Source organism: Tiliqua scincoides, chromosome 9 (assembly GCF_035046505.1).
Source record: "Tiliqua scincoides isolate rTilSci1 chromosome 9, rTilSci1.hap2, whole genome shotgun sequence".
NCBI classification, from domain to species: domain Eukaryota; kingdom Metazoa; phylum Chordata; class Lepidosauria; order Squamata; family Scincidae; genus Tiliqua; species Tiliqua scincoides.
The window spans coordinates 38,064,025-38,080,163 of NC_089829.1; the positions used below are offsets into that span (position 1 = coordinate 38,064,025).

The 16,139-nt window shown below is 44.1% G+C and overlaps 1 protein-coding gene and 1 pseudogene across 1 annotated transcript in view; both read right to left on the bottom strand.

The window, feature by feature from the left end:
* Positions 1–12,302: 12,302 nt before the first annotated feature.
* Positions 12,303–16,139, bottom strand: part of CDYL2 (chromodomain Y like 2) — an 87,493-nt gene continuing 83,656 nt past the window's right edge. The window contains exon 7 of the mRNA XM_066637458.1: positions 12,303–12,505. Within this exon, the coding sequence (XP_066493555.1) occupies positions 12,347–12,505 (159 nt within the window). The 3' untranslated portion in view covers positions 12,303–12,346. The remainder of the gene's footprint in view (positions 12,506–16,139) is intronic.
* LOC136660716 (5S ribosomal RNA) lies at positions 14,466–14,585 on the bottom strand (annotated as a pseudogene).

Genomic DNA, 16,139 nt, shown 5'->3' on the forward strand with positions numbered 1-16,139 from the left:
CAGTGGTAATCATTATGGAAGAAGAGTTGTGTCAACCAAAGCCCAATTTGATTCATCTCCATGGAGACCCAAAGTTTGTCCCCGCACTCCATGAACTACGCAGGGTTATCCAGACGTTTCAGTATGAGGGCCATGTCATATATTTTGCATATTTTTGTGGGCCAAAAAAACCCAGTTTTATATAGGGCAGAGGCAAGTGACACATAGCACACTGTCTCTGCCTGATCCATTGAGGAAAACCCAGTTTGTTATGATTTGTTTACGCATGTGCAAAAATGATGTTATTTCCTCACTGCGATTGTTTTATACATTGTAAGGCAACATGCAGAAACCTCATTTGTTTGATCAGCAGGGGTGAGATTAACATTGAATAAATATAGTTTGAGGGACTTAAAGCATATGGGCCCAAACTATGCCTCTTTTGAAAGGTCAGGCATCTGGACAACCCCATCTTACCCATAGGCCCATCTCTGCCCCAGCCATCTGTGCTTCCAGCAGGGTTGGAGCAGGTGGGGCAGTGGCACATGGTCACTGTGGAGGTGGGGCCAAGTGCGATCTGTCATACTGTGAAGTGCCACTGCATAAAAAGCACTGCTCTAACCCCTGCACCACACTGGATTTACAACTTGATCTCACCCTTAAAATGTCTTTTTCAGTGAGATCAGGGAATCATCTCTCCCTTCCCACCTATGGCTCCTGAGGGGAAAAAAAATCCTCAGATGCTGGGATGCCCAGACACATTCGGAAACTGACAAGCAGGTCATGGAAGTTCTAGCACTGCGAAAGGTGAGTCTACAATCTCCAAAATTAGTGGATAATTTTTTTTCCAAGGACACCAATTCCTCCATTTTATGGTTCTGACCTACGCGGAGTACTAAAATCTTTTGCCTCATTTTATGTGTTTGGAAGGCAACCCCACTCTGAGTTGTTGACACCAGTCATTGAGGAAAAGAGGAGAGCTCAAGCAGCATACAAGGCCTGTCCCAGTGAGCGCAACCTGCAGGTCCTCCGAACTGCTCGCAGCAAAGTCCAACAGACTGCCAGGAGATGTGCTAACGACTACTGGCTCCAGCTCTGTTCCGAGATACAGATAGCAGCTGACACGGGCAACATCAAGGGGATGTATGATGGTATCAAGCAGGCCCTAGGTCCAACACAGAAGAAAATTGCCCCTCTGAAGTCTGCCACAGGCGAGGTCATCCAGGATCGGGCGCAGCAGATGGAACGCTGGGTGCAGCACTACTCTGAGCTATATTCCAGAGAAAATGTAGTCACCGAAGAAGCACTGAACAACATTGAGTGCCTGCCTGTGCTGGAAGAGCTTGACAGTGAACCAACCCTAGAAGAACTTCACGTGGCCCTGGACTCCCTTGCCTTTGGCAAGGCACCTGGAAAAGACAGCATCCCTGCTGAAGTCCTAAAATGCTGCAAAGAGATCATCGTCACTGAGCTGCATGAAATCCTCTGTCTCTGCTGGAGAGAAGGTGGAGTACCTCAAGACATGAGGGATGCAAACATCATCATGCTGTACAAGAACAAAGGTGACAGGGGTGACTGCAACAACTACCGCGGCATCTCTCTCCTTAGCGTTGTAGGAAAGCTGTTTGCCCGAGTTGTACTAAAGAGGCTCCAGGTACTTGCAGAGAGCGTCTATCCAGAATCGCAGTGTGGATTCCGAGCCAACAGGTCCACCACTGATATGGTATTCTCCCTTAGACAACTGCAGGAGAAATGCAGGGAACAACGACAGCCACTCTTTATAGCCTTCATAGATCTCACAAAGGCTTTCGACCTGGTCAGCAGAGACGGCCTCTTCAAGATTCTCCCCAAGATTGGATGTCCACCCAGGCTCCTCAGCATCATCAGATCTTTCCACAAGGACATGAAGGGCACTGTTGTCTTCGATGGCTCCACATCAGACCCTTTTGACATCCGAAGCGGAGTGAAGCAGGGCTGTGTTCTTGCACCAACCTTGTTTGGGATTTTCTTTGCTGTCCTGCTGAAGCAGGCCTTTGGAACTGCAACAGAAGGCATCTATCTCCGGACCAGATCAGACGGAAAGCTCTTCAACCTCTCCAGACTGAGAGCAAAATCCAAAGTCCAGCTGAAATGTCTGCGTGACTTCCTCTTTGCCGACGATGCAGCTGTCACTACCCACTCTGCCAAAGATCTCCAGCAGCTCATGGATCGTTTTAGCAAGGCCTGCCAAGATTTTGGACTGACAATCAGCCTGAAGAAAACACAGGTCATGGTTCAGGATGTGGACTCACCTCCCTGCATTACAATCTCTGAGCATGAACTGGAGGTTGTCCATGACTTTGTGTACCTTGGCTCAACGATCTCCGACACTCATTCTCTCGATACCGAGCTAAACAAGCGCATCGGTAAAGCAGCTACCACGTTTTCCAGACTCACAAAGAGAGTCTGGTCCAACAAGAAGCTGATGGAACATACCAAGATCCAGGTCTACAGAGCTTGCGTCCTGAGTACACTTCTGTACTGCAGCGAGCCATGGACTCTTCGCTCACAACAGGAGAGGAAACTGAGCGCTTTCCACATGCGCTGCCTCCGACGCATCCTCGGCATCACCTGGCAGGACAAAGTTCCAAACAACACAGTCCTGGAATGTGCTGGAATCCTAGCATGTATTCACTGCTGAAACAGAGACGCCTGCGTTGGCTTGGTCATGTCGTGAGAATGGATGATGGCCAGATCCCAAAGGATCTCCTCTATGGAGAACTTGTGCAAGGAAAGCGCCCTACAGGTAGACCACAGCTGCGATACAAGGACATCTGCAAGAGGGATCTGAAAGCCTTAGGGATGGACCTCAACAAGTGGGAAACCCTGGCCTCTGAGCGGCCCGCTTGGAGGCAGGCTGTGCAGCATGGCCTTTCCCAGTTTGAAGAGACACTTTGCCAATAGTCTGAGGCTAAGAGGCAAAGAAGGAAGGCCCATAGCCAGGGAGACAGACTGCACTTGCTCCCGGTGTGGAAGGGATTGTCACTCCCGGATTGGCCTTTTCAGCCACACTAGACGCTGTGCCAGAACCACCTTTCAGAGCGCGATACCATAGTCTTTCGAGACTGAAGGTTGCCAATACAAATGCTATTGTCTGTTTTATATGTGTATATTGCAGTATGTGCTTGCATACATTGTAATGACCTATGGTTATATAATAAATTCCTAAATTTCATTTCAAGGACACCATTTGTGACACAGCCTGTGCTGCAAGGAGGTAGCTTTCCTGGTGTTCAGGATTTTTTAAACCCTCAGCTCTCCATTATTTTATGCCTTCCATGTTTCTTCACTGCACAGGACCAGAAGCTGATTTTTGCATTGATTGTCAGGAGGTGTACCTTAATGGTTTTGAGTCCCCTGTGCTATGACTGGGCCATTATTGGTGTACGTCTGGGGTTGGCAACCTGCCATTCTGGAGCTGCAAGCGGCTCTTTCAGCCTTCTGCTGCGGCTCTGTGTGGGGCCAACCCGTCCCAGGGGAGGGGCTTGCCCTTCCCGTGATGCAGCCGCCGCTCACCAGCCTGAGCGCACGTGTGCAGCTCCCACGCCTCTAGCAGCTGCGCCCCATAGGAGAGGGCACGAACGGCTGGCGGAGCAGCTCCTGCCCAAAGAGTCCCCACCGCCACCGAGGGCGAGCCCGTGTAGGGGAGGGCATGTAAATGAATGGGGTTTGAACACCCTGATGACCCCCCTTCCCACAAGCAGTCCTGACCCCACGGAGCCAAGGGAAAAGCAAGCAATTGAGTGCAGCTGCTCTGTCCTCCTCCCAAGCTTAGAGCACAATCCTGTGCGTGTCTCCTCAGAAGTAAGTCCCATTGTGCTTGCTCCCAGGAAAGTGTGCACAGGATTACAGCCTTCAAGCTCCCCACTCAGCATTCCCCTGTCACTCACTCACACTCTCACTGCTCCATTTCCTTCACTTGGAAACTTGAAAGGGGTTTGGAGACCCCTGCACCAGATGGTATTCTGTATATGTTTATATACTGTATGTGTAACATACTGTATATGTAGCACCAAAGCATATTTCATAGTTGGGAAGTAATCACTGTTAGTATGCCTTTTATTTTATGCAGTTTTGAACTCTTAGCTTGTTTGTTCAGGAGCACTTTTGTGAACAGTGTAGTTAAGTAGTACTAAGTGGTCTTGTTCAGAGGTAGTATTGTGTGGAAAGGCATTTACAGAAGTACAGAAGTAAATGACAGTAAAGAATGACAGTATCCTTCACAAGCAGTTCACCTGTGCACAATCTAAAACAGTTGTTCTCCAACTATGGGCCTGGACCTGATTTTTAGTGGGACCTATAAGAGGGGAGTGTATTATATAACTGTGACCTACAAGAGGGGAGTGTATTATATAACTGGGACCTATAAGAGGGGAGCGCAAACTATATATGCAGTGTTATCTTCATTATAGATCTTAGATAATCCTTCATCTTAGATGTCAAAAGGGTTTTGTGGCTCCCGAGGTTTTCTTTTTTCCAGAAAACAGGTGCAACTGGCTCTTTGAGTGTTTAAGGTTGCCGACCCCTGGGTACGTAAGGCCTGTAGCTTGGATATGGCTCATAGAAGCTCTTCATCTGACCCACTTGATAGTTGGGCTCTCCCAATGTTGCCCTCTCAGCAGCACTGCTTCTGCTGAGGCTGTGGGAGGGAGAGATGGAAGGAGGCCTCAGAAGGCAAGGAGCATTAAGGGAGAAAGGCACACTCCAAGAGGGGTGGGAGAGGGAGATGCTGCGGAGGCGCTGGGAGAGCTACGCAAGCGGTCCTTTCAGCAGCTGACACATCGCTTTGCAGAGCACCTCTCAGCTACTCTTGCAAAGTGATGCCTTGGCAGAAGTGGCATTGCTGAAAGTGACCCATGTGATAATTGGGCTCTCTCACATCTTGAACATATGATCACGATTTGCATATTTTCACCTCTGTCATTTGCAACTAATGAGTTTCTATGTCAGAACAAAGTGCTTATTTCTGGCCATCATCTGCTTAATGACATCACTTCCTGCTTAATGATGTCACATCTGGCCCTGAGCAGGCCCACTGTATGAAACCATTTGACACCTCTGGAACGCTGTAGCAAATGTGGCTGACCACAGCCAGAGTAGGCTATAGGTAATATTGCAGAGATTGCCCAAACTGAAACTGGTTGGGTACAGCCAATTCATTTTTATCAACCTTGTCTCAGTTCATTTTCTAGCACTTGAAAGATTATTGTGTTATTACACCCTTTAAAAAAAGCGTGCATGATTGTAAAGTGAAGCACTTCCTTATGACAGCACATAAATGTTTTACAGCTCTTTCATTTAAATTTAGCTTCTGCCTTAGAACGATGAATGAAACTAAAGGAAATGCCAGTGTAAAAAGATTGTTTTGACATCTTTGGAACCGAACAAGAAAATAACACCCAACACTTTTATCCCGCTCAAGCATATTTCAGCATTTCCTTTAGAACAAAGTTGTTGCAGCCAGTGAGTAAATAATGCATTAGGCAAAATGTTATTATGCCTGAACATGGATGCAGCTGCAGGAAACAAGAGAGCACCCTGCCAAAACATCGCAGGCTTCCAATTTACTTTTTTCCCTTCCACAAAAATAAATAAATTAAAATTTGTTATTTTATATTTTTGGCAACCTTGTCTGGAGGTTTGGAGAATCTGGGTGGATTGTTGAGATGGGGGGAATGTTTGCTTGGTTTTTCACAGCTGGGATTGCTGATCCCCTCTCCCTGTTACAGCAGTTTTTCCAAGTGATGCTACTGAATTCCCCTCTTGCCAAAATTTGCAACTGAACATAGTTTCCACCATTTTCCCTTCCTAGCAGAATGAATTTTATAAGAGATGAGCACGCCTGCAGATTTAATGCATTTCATACATTTGTGGAAAAAAAATAGGTTGCAAAATATATGTTTTTAATATGTAGTATTGCATCTGTGGTTTTGGTAGGAAATGGGTGAATGCATTTGGAAGAAAAAAAAGTACTTAAATAGGGAATTTTTGATGGTAGAAAAAAGACTCCAGAAAAAAATTTATATCCTTGGAGTTTTAGCAAAAATGTGGAATATAAATCTTCGAGACTGAAGGTTGCCAATCACCAGTGGAGATCCAACGGAATGGAAACGTGTCCATTCCTAGCTTACCCTATTTTTACAATGTGATACTTCTTGAGCAAGTTGCAGCTGAATGCTAAACATAAGAACATAAGAACAGCCCCACTGGATCAGGCCATAGGCCCATCTAGTCCAGCTTCCTGTATCTCACAGCGGCCCACCAAATGCCCCAGGGAGTGCACCAGATAACAAGAGACCTGCAAGGCTTCCTGGGAATTGTAGTTAAGAACATAAGAACAGCCCCACTGGATCAGGCCTTAGGCCCATCTAGTCCAGCTTCCTGTATCTCACAGCGGCCCACCAAATGCCCCAGGGAGCACACCAGATAACAAGAGAGGGAGGGCATCCTGGGAATTGTAGTTAAGAACATAAGAACAGCCCCACTGGATCAGGCCATAGGCCCATCTAGTCCAGCTTCCTGTATCTCACAGCAGCCCACCAAATGCCCCAGGAAATCAAAAGTTCATCAAATCTTACTCAAATAATTTTTTTTTAATTGTCCAAATATTTTTGTGGTTTTTCTGAAGATTGAATAGTGAGATGTCAAAGATTATGACAGTTAAGTAAGCTAGCCCCATCCTTTAAAATAATTGGATAGGCTGGGCCTTCTTGAACCCAACTTGTGTTCTACCCCTATTGTAAGGCAAGGAGCAAAGCTGGGCTCACCCCATAGACTGTGACAATGCACTGTGACTGCTCACATAGTCCTGTTCCTATCATCTGTCTTCACCCAGAAAACTTTAGTGGTAATAAAAAATATACTCGAAATACTGTCTGGTACCGCCACTCATTCAAGGGTGGGTTGGACTTCAACATACCCACTCTGGGTAGAGGTTGGAACTCAGTTGCCACCTGTCTCAGGAGGTCTGGTATCTTGCAAGATAGCACCTCTCATACAGTCCTGTTGCCAAGATGAGGGGAATTCTGGATGTAGGTTCTTCATCAAGCCCATCAAGCCATGCGGAGTTGAAAACCCTCAGTCACAGAGACACTAAGGAGGTGATTGGCTGAGAGCGCCATGAGGTCTTGACCTAGCAGATGCTCCGTTACAAAAACACTCCTTGACAAAATTCACCATGGGTTCTTTGAAAACCCTGACAGCACCACGTAGAAGTTTCAATCTTTTTATTCAAAGCAGCTCTTCACAATGTTATAAATACTGCATATTAACACACATGAAAAATACAACTTCTAAGGCACCCAGAAAAATGTGTTCATACACTAGTTTACAGGACCATCAACAAATATATTGTGTACAATTTGATGTAGACAGTCAATATTGGATATATCAGAAGACACATGTCCCTCCGTACGGTACTAGATTCAGAAATATTATTTACAACACTGTGATTAAGGGGTGCCCCATACCCTTGTATACCCCATACCCTTCCTTATACTGTGTCCTTGTCATTATTACACATAGTAGGATCTGTTTCCATCTGCAACATCCAGACAACAAAATAACTTAAGGGCCTAATCTGAAAACTTCTTCATTTTAATTCCTTTGTGCAAGATACTCATTAGAAATCAAAGTCTTCACAGACAAATGCTTGCAATTTTAAGATTTTTTATTTCGTTTTTGGTTATCTGCTTTATCTTTGAGGTTTAGTAATAAGCCTTACCAATAGACACTCTCTCATTTACCGTACCTCGTTTATTTTCCAACAGTTATTAGTGGATAGACCCTATCTGGACACCCAACCTTTCCCTGGAATGAATGAGCAAAAAGCAATCTGCAAGAGGGAGAGTCAACAGCTGACCTTTTTTTTATCAGGTGAAACTCGTTCATTGTTTCAACGGATGCTTGGTCAGAATAATTGAATTCTTTGGTCCTTGTTTTTTAAAATGGAAGATATAGGTTTTATATTCCAGCCGTCCAAAACCTGTTGAAAATGCCCATGAATTAGTGACTGACTTTCCATGTAGTATTTAAAGCAGTGGCAAAGAGATTAAATATGGCTTAAAAACATACAGTTAATTGGGTAGACAGAGATAACACATCCAGGATATGGAGTACTTAAATGCACTACGATTAAGATTGTCTATAAGTCTCTTATGTAAACTTCTTTAGTGTCTCCTAAAAGAGAGTTGGATTCAGCCAGATTTGACTTGGATAGACCCAGCCATGGAGAAAAAGCCTGAGATTGATTGATATGACTGGGTGGGTGATACGCATATGTTTATACAGAACAAAGCCCACTTCAACAAGCCTCGCTATGTTGTTTAAAAGAAACAACCCGTATTATCCATTTCACAAGAAAAAAGCTTAAGGCCTTGCACTCTGAATTTCCCAAGCTGTCTGAATACAGCTATTTTTTCTTGGGGCATAAGGGGAGTCTTTAGGGTCTAATGAGATGAAATGGTGACACAATGTGCATTAGGGTCAGGGGTGGTGTCTGGGGTTGATCAGTTTGGCGGCCCACAACCATCCAAGGGTCCACCTGGCCAGGCCAATCCCTGAACCCTTAGTAACAGTGCAGGTGCCTGATGCACCATTAAGGAACAGAGTAAGGGGCATAATACTAGGCTTTGCCTAAGGCCCCCCAGCAACCTGGTGCCATAAGGTAAACAATGAGGTTGTGCTGAATTTTTCCTCCCACCTGTGCATTCCGTCTGTGCAAACCACCTCCCTGAGCTGCTTTGGGGGATTCTGGGTTTGTAGATGAAATGGGGGGAAAAAGTAGCTGGGGTAAAGGGCTTTGCTAGGGAAGATTTCAGCACACCCTACCCCCCTTTTCAGCAAAAAAAATGCCCCACTTCCCACGTGCTTTATAGCTGTTTAGGTCTGCCACTGTCACCTCTCACTGGGCCCAGAGTCTTACTTGCAGTCCAATCCTATGCATGTCTACTCAGAAGTAGGTCCCATTCCAGTCAATGGGGCTTACTCCCAGGAAAGTGTGGATAGGATTGGGCTGTTACACAGTTGACAAAGTTTGATTCAACCTAATGGTAAGGCTTATTCACAAACACAGTAAATTTATAAATTATACTTTAAACTCAGTTATTTCAAGGCTGGAAAGGGGGAAAACAACAAACAAACAAAAAGAACCCTTCCTGCATATATTTGTAAGAGAAAAATAGCATATTATTCTAAGTGGAAAAAAATTGGCACAAGCCCCAGAATGCTTGAGATTAAAGAATGGTTAACCATAGTGGGGAAAGATTGCCTAAAACGCTTACCCTAATCTACCACGGAAATATAAAAGTTTATATTTTTGAAAATATATACTGTATTAAAGGTCTGAAAGCTTATTCATTGAAACAGAAGGGTACCCAACTAAGCCACACTGTATGTACAGCAAAAAATATACATGCAAGACAAACGCACAGAAGTGAATTGCTGACCTTTCCATATCTACAAATTAAAAACTGCCCCAGTCTTTAAAGATTTGTACAAAACCATTTACAGGAAATAATATACTTGACAACAAATTGGCATTTAATTTTTTTTTAAAATACTGTGAATATTAATAAAGGTATCCAGACCAGTATATACAGTACATCTTTACAGCTCAAATACCTGGTGACGATAGAAAGATCAAATTAAAAGACAAAGTTGTTTTTCTTTTAAATAAACACTGTCCCTTAGAAAAAGGATTGAACTGAAAAGCAGATTAACCAATCTAGATATGAAAATTATTTTACAAAGTTTAAAAGTTTTAGAGCGCACTTTTATGAAGCAACTGTGTTCGCTGTGGTTCAGCAATTCATTTGCCAAAGATAATGTGAAGGTATTCTGAAAATGCCATTAATGTGATTTCTTTGTTCTAAAACCACAGCGGCATGCCCCTGCAGACGGCAGGAACACAATTGTACTAAGGAAGTCTGAACACTGTAAATACTTCCTGTTAGTTCATTAATGTGTCTGAACACATCATTTGAGGTTGTCAGATGCATTTTTTTAAAGGGCGCATTGCCATATGCTTGGTTTCAATTTTTCCCCCCAGTTTGCTTCATGTCGTACACTCTAAGCATTTACCTATAAAAATGTATTCAAAAGTACAACTTCATTGTCGTGTGATGAGTCCCAAGGGAAGCTGATAGGGGTTCAGTAGCAAGCAAATGATGCGTGAGGTTGTTGAGACCATCCACAGCCCTTAACAGTGAATAAGGGCAACAGCATCTTAAACTTGGCTCTGGATGTATGTGGAGAAGCATCACTCCACAAGCCACCTTTTAAATATTGCTTTCCAAAAATATTCAGACAGATCGTAACTAGAAGCCAGACTGTGCACTGATTTTTAAGATCTCCGTGGACACATTCTAAGTGGAGCTCTGTCATGTGAAAGTCAAAAACGAACAAGCAAAAAAGATCTTATTTGAAAGATTAGAATTCCCCCCCTTTTCTGCTTAACAATAAATGAACAATGAAAGAACAATAACAAAAAATGATTGGGGGGGGGGTGGAAATCATGGGAGCCACTCTGCTTGCTCCATGAAGCTAACTAACGAGAGAGACAAATGTTAACCCCTCTCAAACTGGATTTTTTTTGTATGAGTTTTCCTGCCATTTTAAAACAAGCATTTGATCACAATAGTTGGAAGATGGAGAACCAATGTCCAGACTACTTGACCAGCCACAAATGCAAGACTGCAAACTTTCTGCCTTGATGTGACTTGGCTGGGGTTGTTGGGTTCTTATTTCAAAGACTGTGTTCCCTTCTGTTTTTGTTTTCCAAGGATTTTCTGTACACAGTCAGGTAAAAGAATGCAATATGGAAAAATCCATATATTGTATACCCCAAGGTATATTGGGGTTCCATTCTAAGAACCAAACTATGATAGATGGTTCTGATGAAAAGTTCTCAGTTGTTATGCATGTTTCTTTATCAGCCATCAGGGGATAAACAACTGAAGGATGGCAGTCTGTCCCCATTTAATTCATGATCCAGCACTTTCCTGGTAAGGTCTCTCAAAGTTTTCCTAATGGCCATTACACCACACTGGAAGAAAGATTAAGAGGCTTGTGAGATTGAGGTGCTAGGCTCTCTTGTACAAAGGATGCTTGACAAACCGTTGGCACCACAATTAGGGCACCACACACCCTGTTATGAATTTCCGGCTAATAAGCAAAATAGGAAATGTATTAGCCTTTCAAATAAAAATACAATACATCCTCCTACCCTGTGCCTAATTCTTCAGGAAGAAATGGAGAACGTGTTTCACATTTACAGCTTTGGCATTTCATTGGTTTCCCTTAAGGACTGAAACCATGACGTCGGCTTTCTGTGCTGCGCAACACAATTTTCTGCACATAGTAACACAGATATGGCTGTTACTTTTTAATGCCCCACAACATTTCATGTTTTATTTGCTCTGCTCCATTTTCTTTTTCCCTCCTTTGCACAGCTCATGCCTGTGAAAGTAAACCCAAAGAGCTAACACTCATTTGTGCAATCCAGTCCAGGATAATAGAAAATAATATCTGAATGAAACCAATAGTTGTATGTGTGTATTGAATACACACACACACACACACACACACACACACACACACACACGCACACACACACACACACACACACACAAACACTCTCACTTACCCCACACAGACTCAAATAAATAAATTAAATAAATTCATGAACAGGCAACAACAACAGCAACAACAAAAAAACATTCCACGTATAATTTTTTTTGGAAAATTATTATTTTTATACATCGTACATATAAATTATATTTTAAAAACTAATCATTCCATTGTTAGCATCTCAAGAAACAAAACAGAAGTATTAACATATTTTCTAAGGTGGGCCAGAAAAGTGTGACTTTTGACCCACACTCCAAAGAGAGCCTTTTTGGGGTCAACAGGCAGATTCAGTTGCTTATAGTAGCAAGAAGAAGTTACAAAGACACAGGACTTGATTTGAGCCTTGAAGGGCGACGCTTGTGCCTCACTGCACATGGAATGCATGTGCCCCTCCTGCCAGGTGCGTGTAAGATGCAGCTCCTTGCAAAGGGTTCACTTCCTTGCGCATCCGCCTCTCCCACTGTTGAAGAAGAATGAAGCTGCTAGAAAAAGCTGCTGACCATCTCCTGGCTGAACTCGCAGGGAAACCAACACAACCAGGGGTATGTTAGATACACTGTCACAAATTCCTCTGAAGGACTCATTGGATCTTGATTTGACTTGATTTTCATTTTCAAACCTTTAAAAACCCTTTGAAATGCTCCATATCTCTCTTTTTCCTGGAGCATTTCTCTCTCCATTTCAAAGTGGAGCGACACTGTCAGACTTCATAGATTTTGTCTTGCAAGTAGCTGAATAATGAATCCAGGCCTTTGGAAGAGCTCCAGAGTTGTTTCAGCATTTGACATTCTTTTTCGTTCACATCTTCTAGTCCAGATTTCAGGAAGCTGCGCACCAGGCATTTTGACTCTTCTAAAACCTGGGAAAGAAACGATCAACGTAGTTATTAAAAAAATCTTTATGTTCCACCTTTCGCACCCTACCTCCTGCTGACATGACGGAACAGAGTTAAAGGCAACACACGATCACAACAAAAAATCCTAGCAATAAATGATAAGCTGCACCAATCAAAAGCAACACTAATTGCCCAATCCTATTCAGCCCAGGGCTCCAGGGACACCAAAATGACTGCTGCTGGACCCTATGGGCACCAGGCTAGTGCCAGGAATCTCTTCGGGGAAGGGAGCATAATGCTGCCACGATGCCAATGGGTCTCTTCGGCTCTGTAGCTACCTCTGACTGGGCGCAGAGTCAAGCAGACCTGTGTCAGGCTGTCCAGCCCAGGAAGAAGGATAGGATAGGGCAGCAGAGCCTGCCACCATCTCCGCCCCCTCCTGGGCCCGATCCTCCCGTTCCCCCCACCCAGTTCCGCCCTCCTTCCTACCCCAAAATATCTTGCTGCTAGGTGGCAGCGAAACTTACTGCCGGCTGCTCCTATGGTGTCCTCTTTCAGTGCTGAAGCCCAGTGCCAACTGACGTGGGCCCAGCTCTGGTGGTCCCTCTTCACCAGGTGCTGCAGACATGCCTTACTGCATGTTTGTGATACCCTGAGCCAGTGGGCATACTACTGGTGCCAAGCTCAACAGGATCAGGCCCTAAGTGTCACACTTACTCTACCAAACACTATGGTGTTTTGTTTGTTGAGTGCACTTGAGATGACCATGAAACCTCCCAAAGATGAAAGGAATGTTGAACACCTTGCAATGCAACGCAAAGGGGGCAGGGGATGTGATCTGGAGGGTGAGCAGTTGCCTTGCCTGCAAAAGCGAAGTCTTGGATGGGAGACTGAGGTGGCTGACAGAAGAAGTGGATTGGGGAGGAGTCAGCTGGCAAGAATGGAGAACATTCTTGAAATGCTGGTCAGAGGCTGGGTCAGCTGCTGGCTAGAGCTCAGAAAGCACAAGAGCTGACAAGCCAAGATGTCAACTGTACTGTCTGGAGAAATGGGGTGTGTGTGTGTGTGTGTGGGGGGGGGGGTCCATTAGACTCTCTCATGTAATAATACTTGTACAAACCTCACTGAAAAATAGAGTTTGTTTCCAGCCTGTCTGTGTAAACCACCTTGAGCCTAGGAGAAAGTAAATAATATGTGGAACAGTTGTGATTTTTTGTGGAATGGAATAGTGCACGCAAAGGCAACAAAAGAAACATAGTGGGGGTAGGAACTTTCTCCCGTCACAGTTCAAATTGCAAACCCCCTCCATAGTTTAGGGGTGGGGAAGCTTCAGCTGAAAGCCAAAGTTTCACTGCTTACTAGGAGAGCCAGCCCTGCTGATGGGCCCAAGCTCATCCAGTTAATTTCATGACAATTTGAACCTGGTGCTCCATGATCCTAGTCTGATATCCAAACTACCTTAGCACAAGGGCTGTCATTATAAGTCAACTAAAAAGAATGGCATTCCTGCAGGATTTACTTTAGGCAGCCACAAATCAGTCTATGCCTGCAAAGCTTTCCTACTAGGAGCTGAGTGAGGCATGGCAAAGTAGAATATAAGTATTCCAAATGCATTATTAAAGCTATTCATGTGTCCCTGTCAATTCATTCAAACAGAATAGCTGTATTTATAGGAACTGACAATCAAATAATTAAAAGGGGGGGGTAAATCTGCTACAAGCTGTGCTAAGAACCATCCCCACAAGTTTTATAAAATGCTTAGAGCAAAAAAGACATTTTTTTGCATCTCTTGTAAAAGCCCAGTAGGCTTCTGCCTCATTCTCTAGGTTTTCCAACCTAGATGGCTACATACACTGTTAAGAAAAGAGAATATGAAATGAAGACTTGGGTGATTACAATAGTGAATAAAGGACATGGCAAGAGTAGACCTGGAATACTGCTAGATCATGGTTGGCAACCTTCAGTCTCGAAAGACTATGGTATAAGCCTACAGCACCCGGTATTCCCAGGCGGTCTCCCATCCAAGTACTAACCAGGCCTGACCCTGCTTAGCTTCTAAGATCAGATGAGATCAGGCATGTGCAGGATAACAGTCGCTGCCAGATCAATATTCATGGTTATCAGCGCCATCACAATGGGATACAAATGCACTTGAAGTAGTGTGTTTCTTTTGGGCCTCTCATTCCAAGTATCTCAGTGGCGATGCAATCTACAATTCATTTAATTAAAAATCTTCTGTGTCTCACTGTTTCTGCAGCCTTTTCCAGTGCTGTGCTGTTGTCACAGATGTGAAGCACGGCTGTCAGTATTAACACAGAAGGTGGATTTTTTTTGGGAGGGGGTGTGTGGCTTCTGGAAAAACTCAGGCCTGCTTGAATGAGATGTTATTTAAGAAGCAGGGCCACTCTGGAAATGCACTCACTGTGGTCTGCACGCGTGAAATTGATTGGCCATTACCTTTGCTGTCATGAACTCACCTCCATCCAGCCCTGGACTTGCGAGACCAATAGTTTTGTTCAGAATCAAATGGCATAGATTGACCCCGCATGAATTGTCATGTTCTTCTACTTCTTCTTTTTTTTAAAAGCAAAGCTGCGGGATCATGGTGCATGGTGGAGTTACCCCTGCCCTCCAGTGCTTTCAATGAAAATTCCCTTTTCCCTAAACTACAGCCCATAAAGAGAAATATCCATTGCTTCCCTCCGAGGGCTAATAGTTCTGGGGAGAAGGAATTAAATATATCCTCACTACTTGCCACTAGCGGAATTCAAAACACACAAACATGCTGTATTCAGCATAATGTCTGAATCTTAGTATAAAGCAGTTCAGTGATAGGACACTTCCTACTACTATAGGCCTACACATCCTTTGCATGCAAAAGACCCCAGGATCAGTCCCAAGTAGCATTTCTAGATAGTGCAGCTGGCAAGCCTTTAGAGCAGCTGCCAGTCAGTGGCCGGCAATGCTGAACTAGATGGACCAAGGGTCTGATTCTGATGGTGGCAACATCACAAGAAATAAAGCTTAGAAAAGCTGCCTCCTTCTGCATCATGGTATTGATCCAGCTAGCTCAATCTCTACACCAGCAGCAGATGGGAACTCTACCAGCCCGACGGGGTGATGCTGCCAGGGATTGAACTTGGAATCTACTGCATGGAGGGTGGGTACTCTGCCACTGAGTTACAGCTCAGTGAAGAAATTTTGCAAAGAGGTTTCTTGGTATCATCTGCCTGGACAGTTTTTGAATGAGGATGACCGACAAGATGGACCTGATCTTGATCCAGTTAAACTCTTATGTTACTACACATGACATCAGCAAACACATGTCTCCGAGGTAACAAGGTAAACCAGGGGTGAGGCATTTGCCAGGGAAAAATCAATGGACAGCAGGGTGGAAATACTTAACCCTTCCCTTGCCCACCAATTCCCCCCCCCCCCACAACTTCCCTCCCACTTGTTTTCAGGTTGAGATCCTGGCTGGAGAAAAGTAAAAGAAAATGGTTTGGAGGAAAGGCTCTTGTGCCAACTTCTGATTTTCCTTTGCAAATGTTCAACCCAACTCATGTAACCAACCCATACATGAGATGCTGATCTCATGTATTGGGTAGTTCCACTCTTTCTCAAAATATTTAATAATGATATTTTTATCCTTATGACA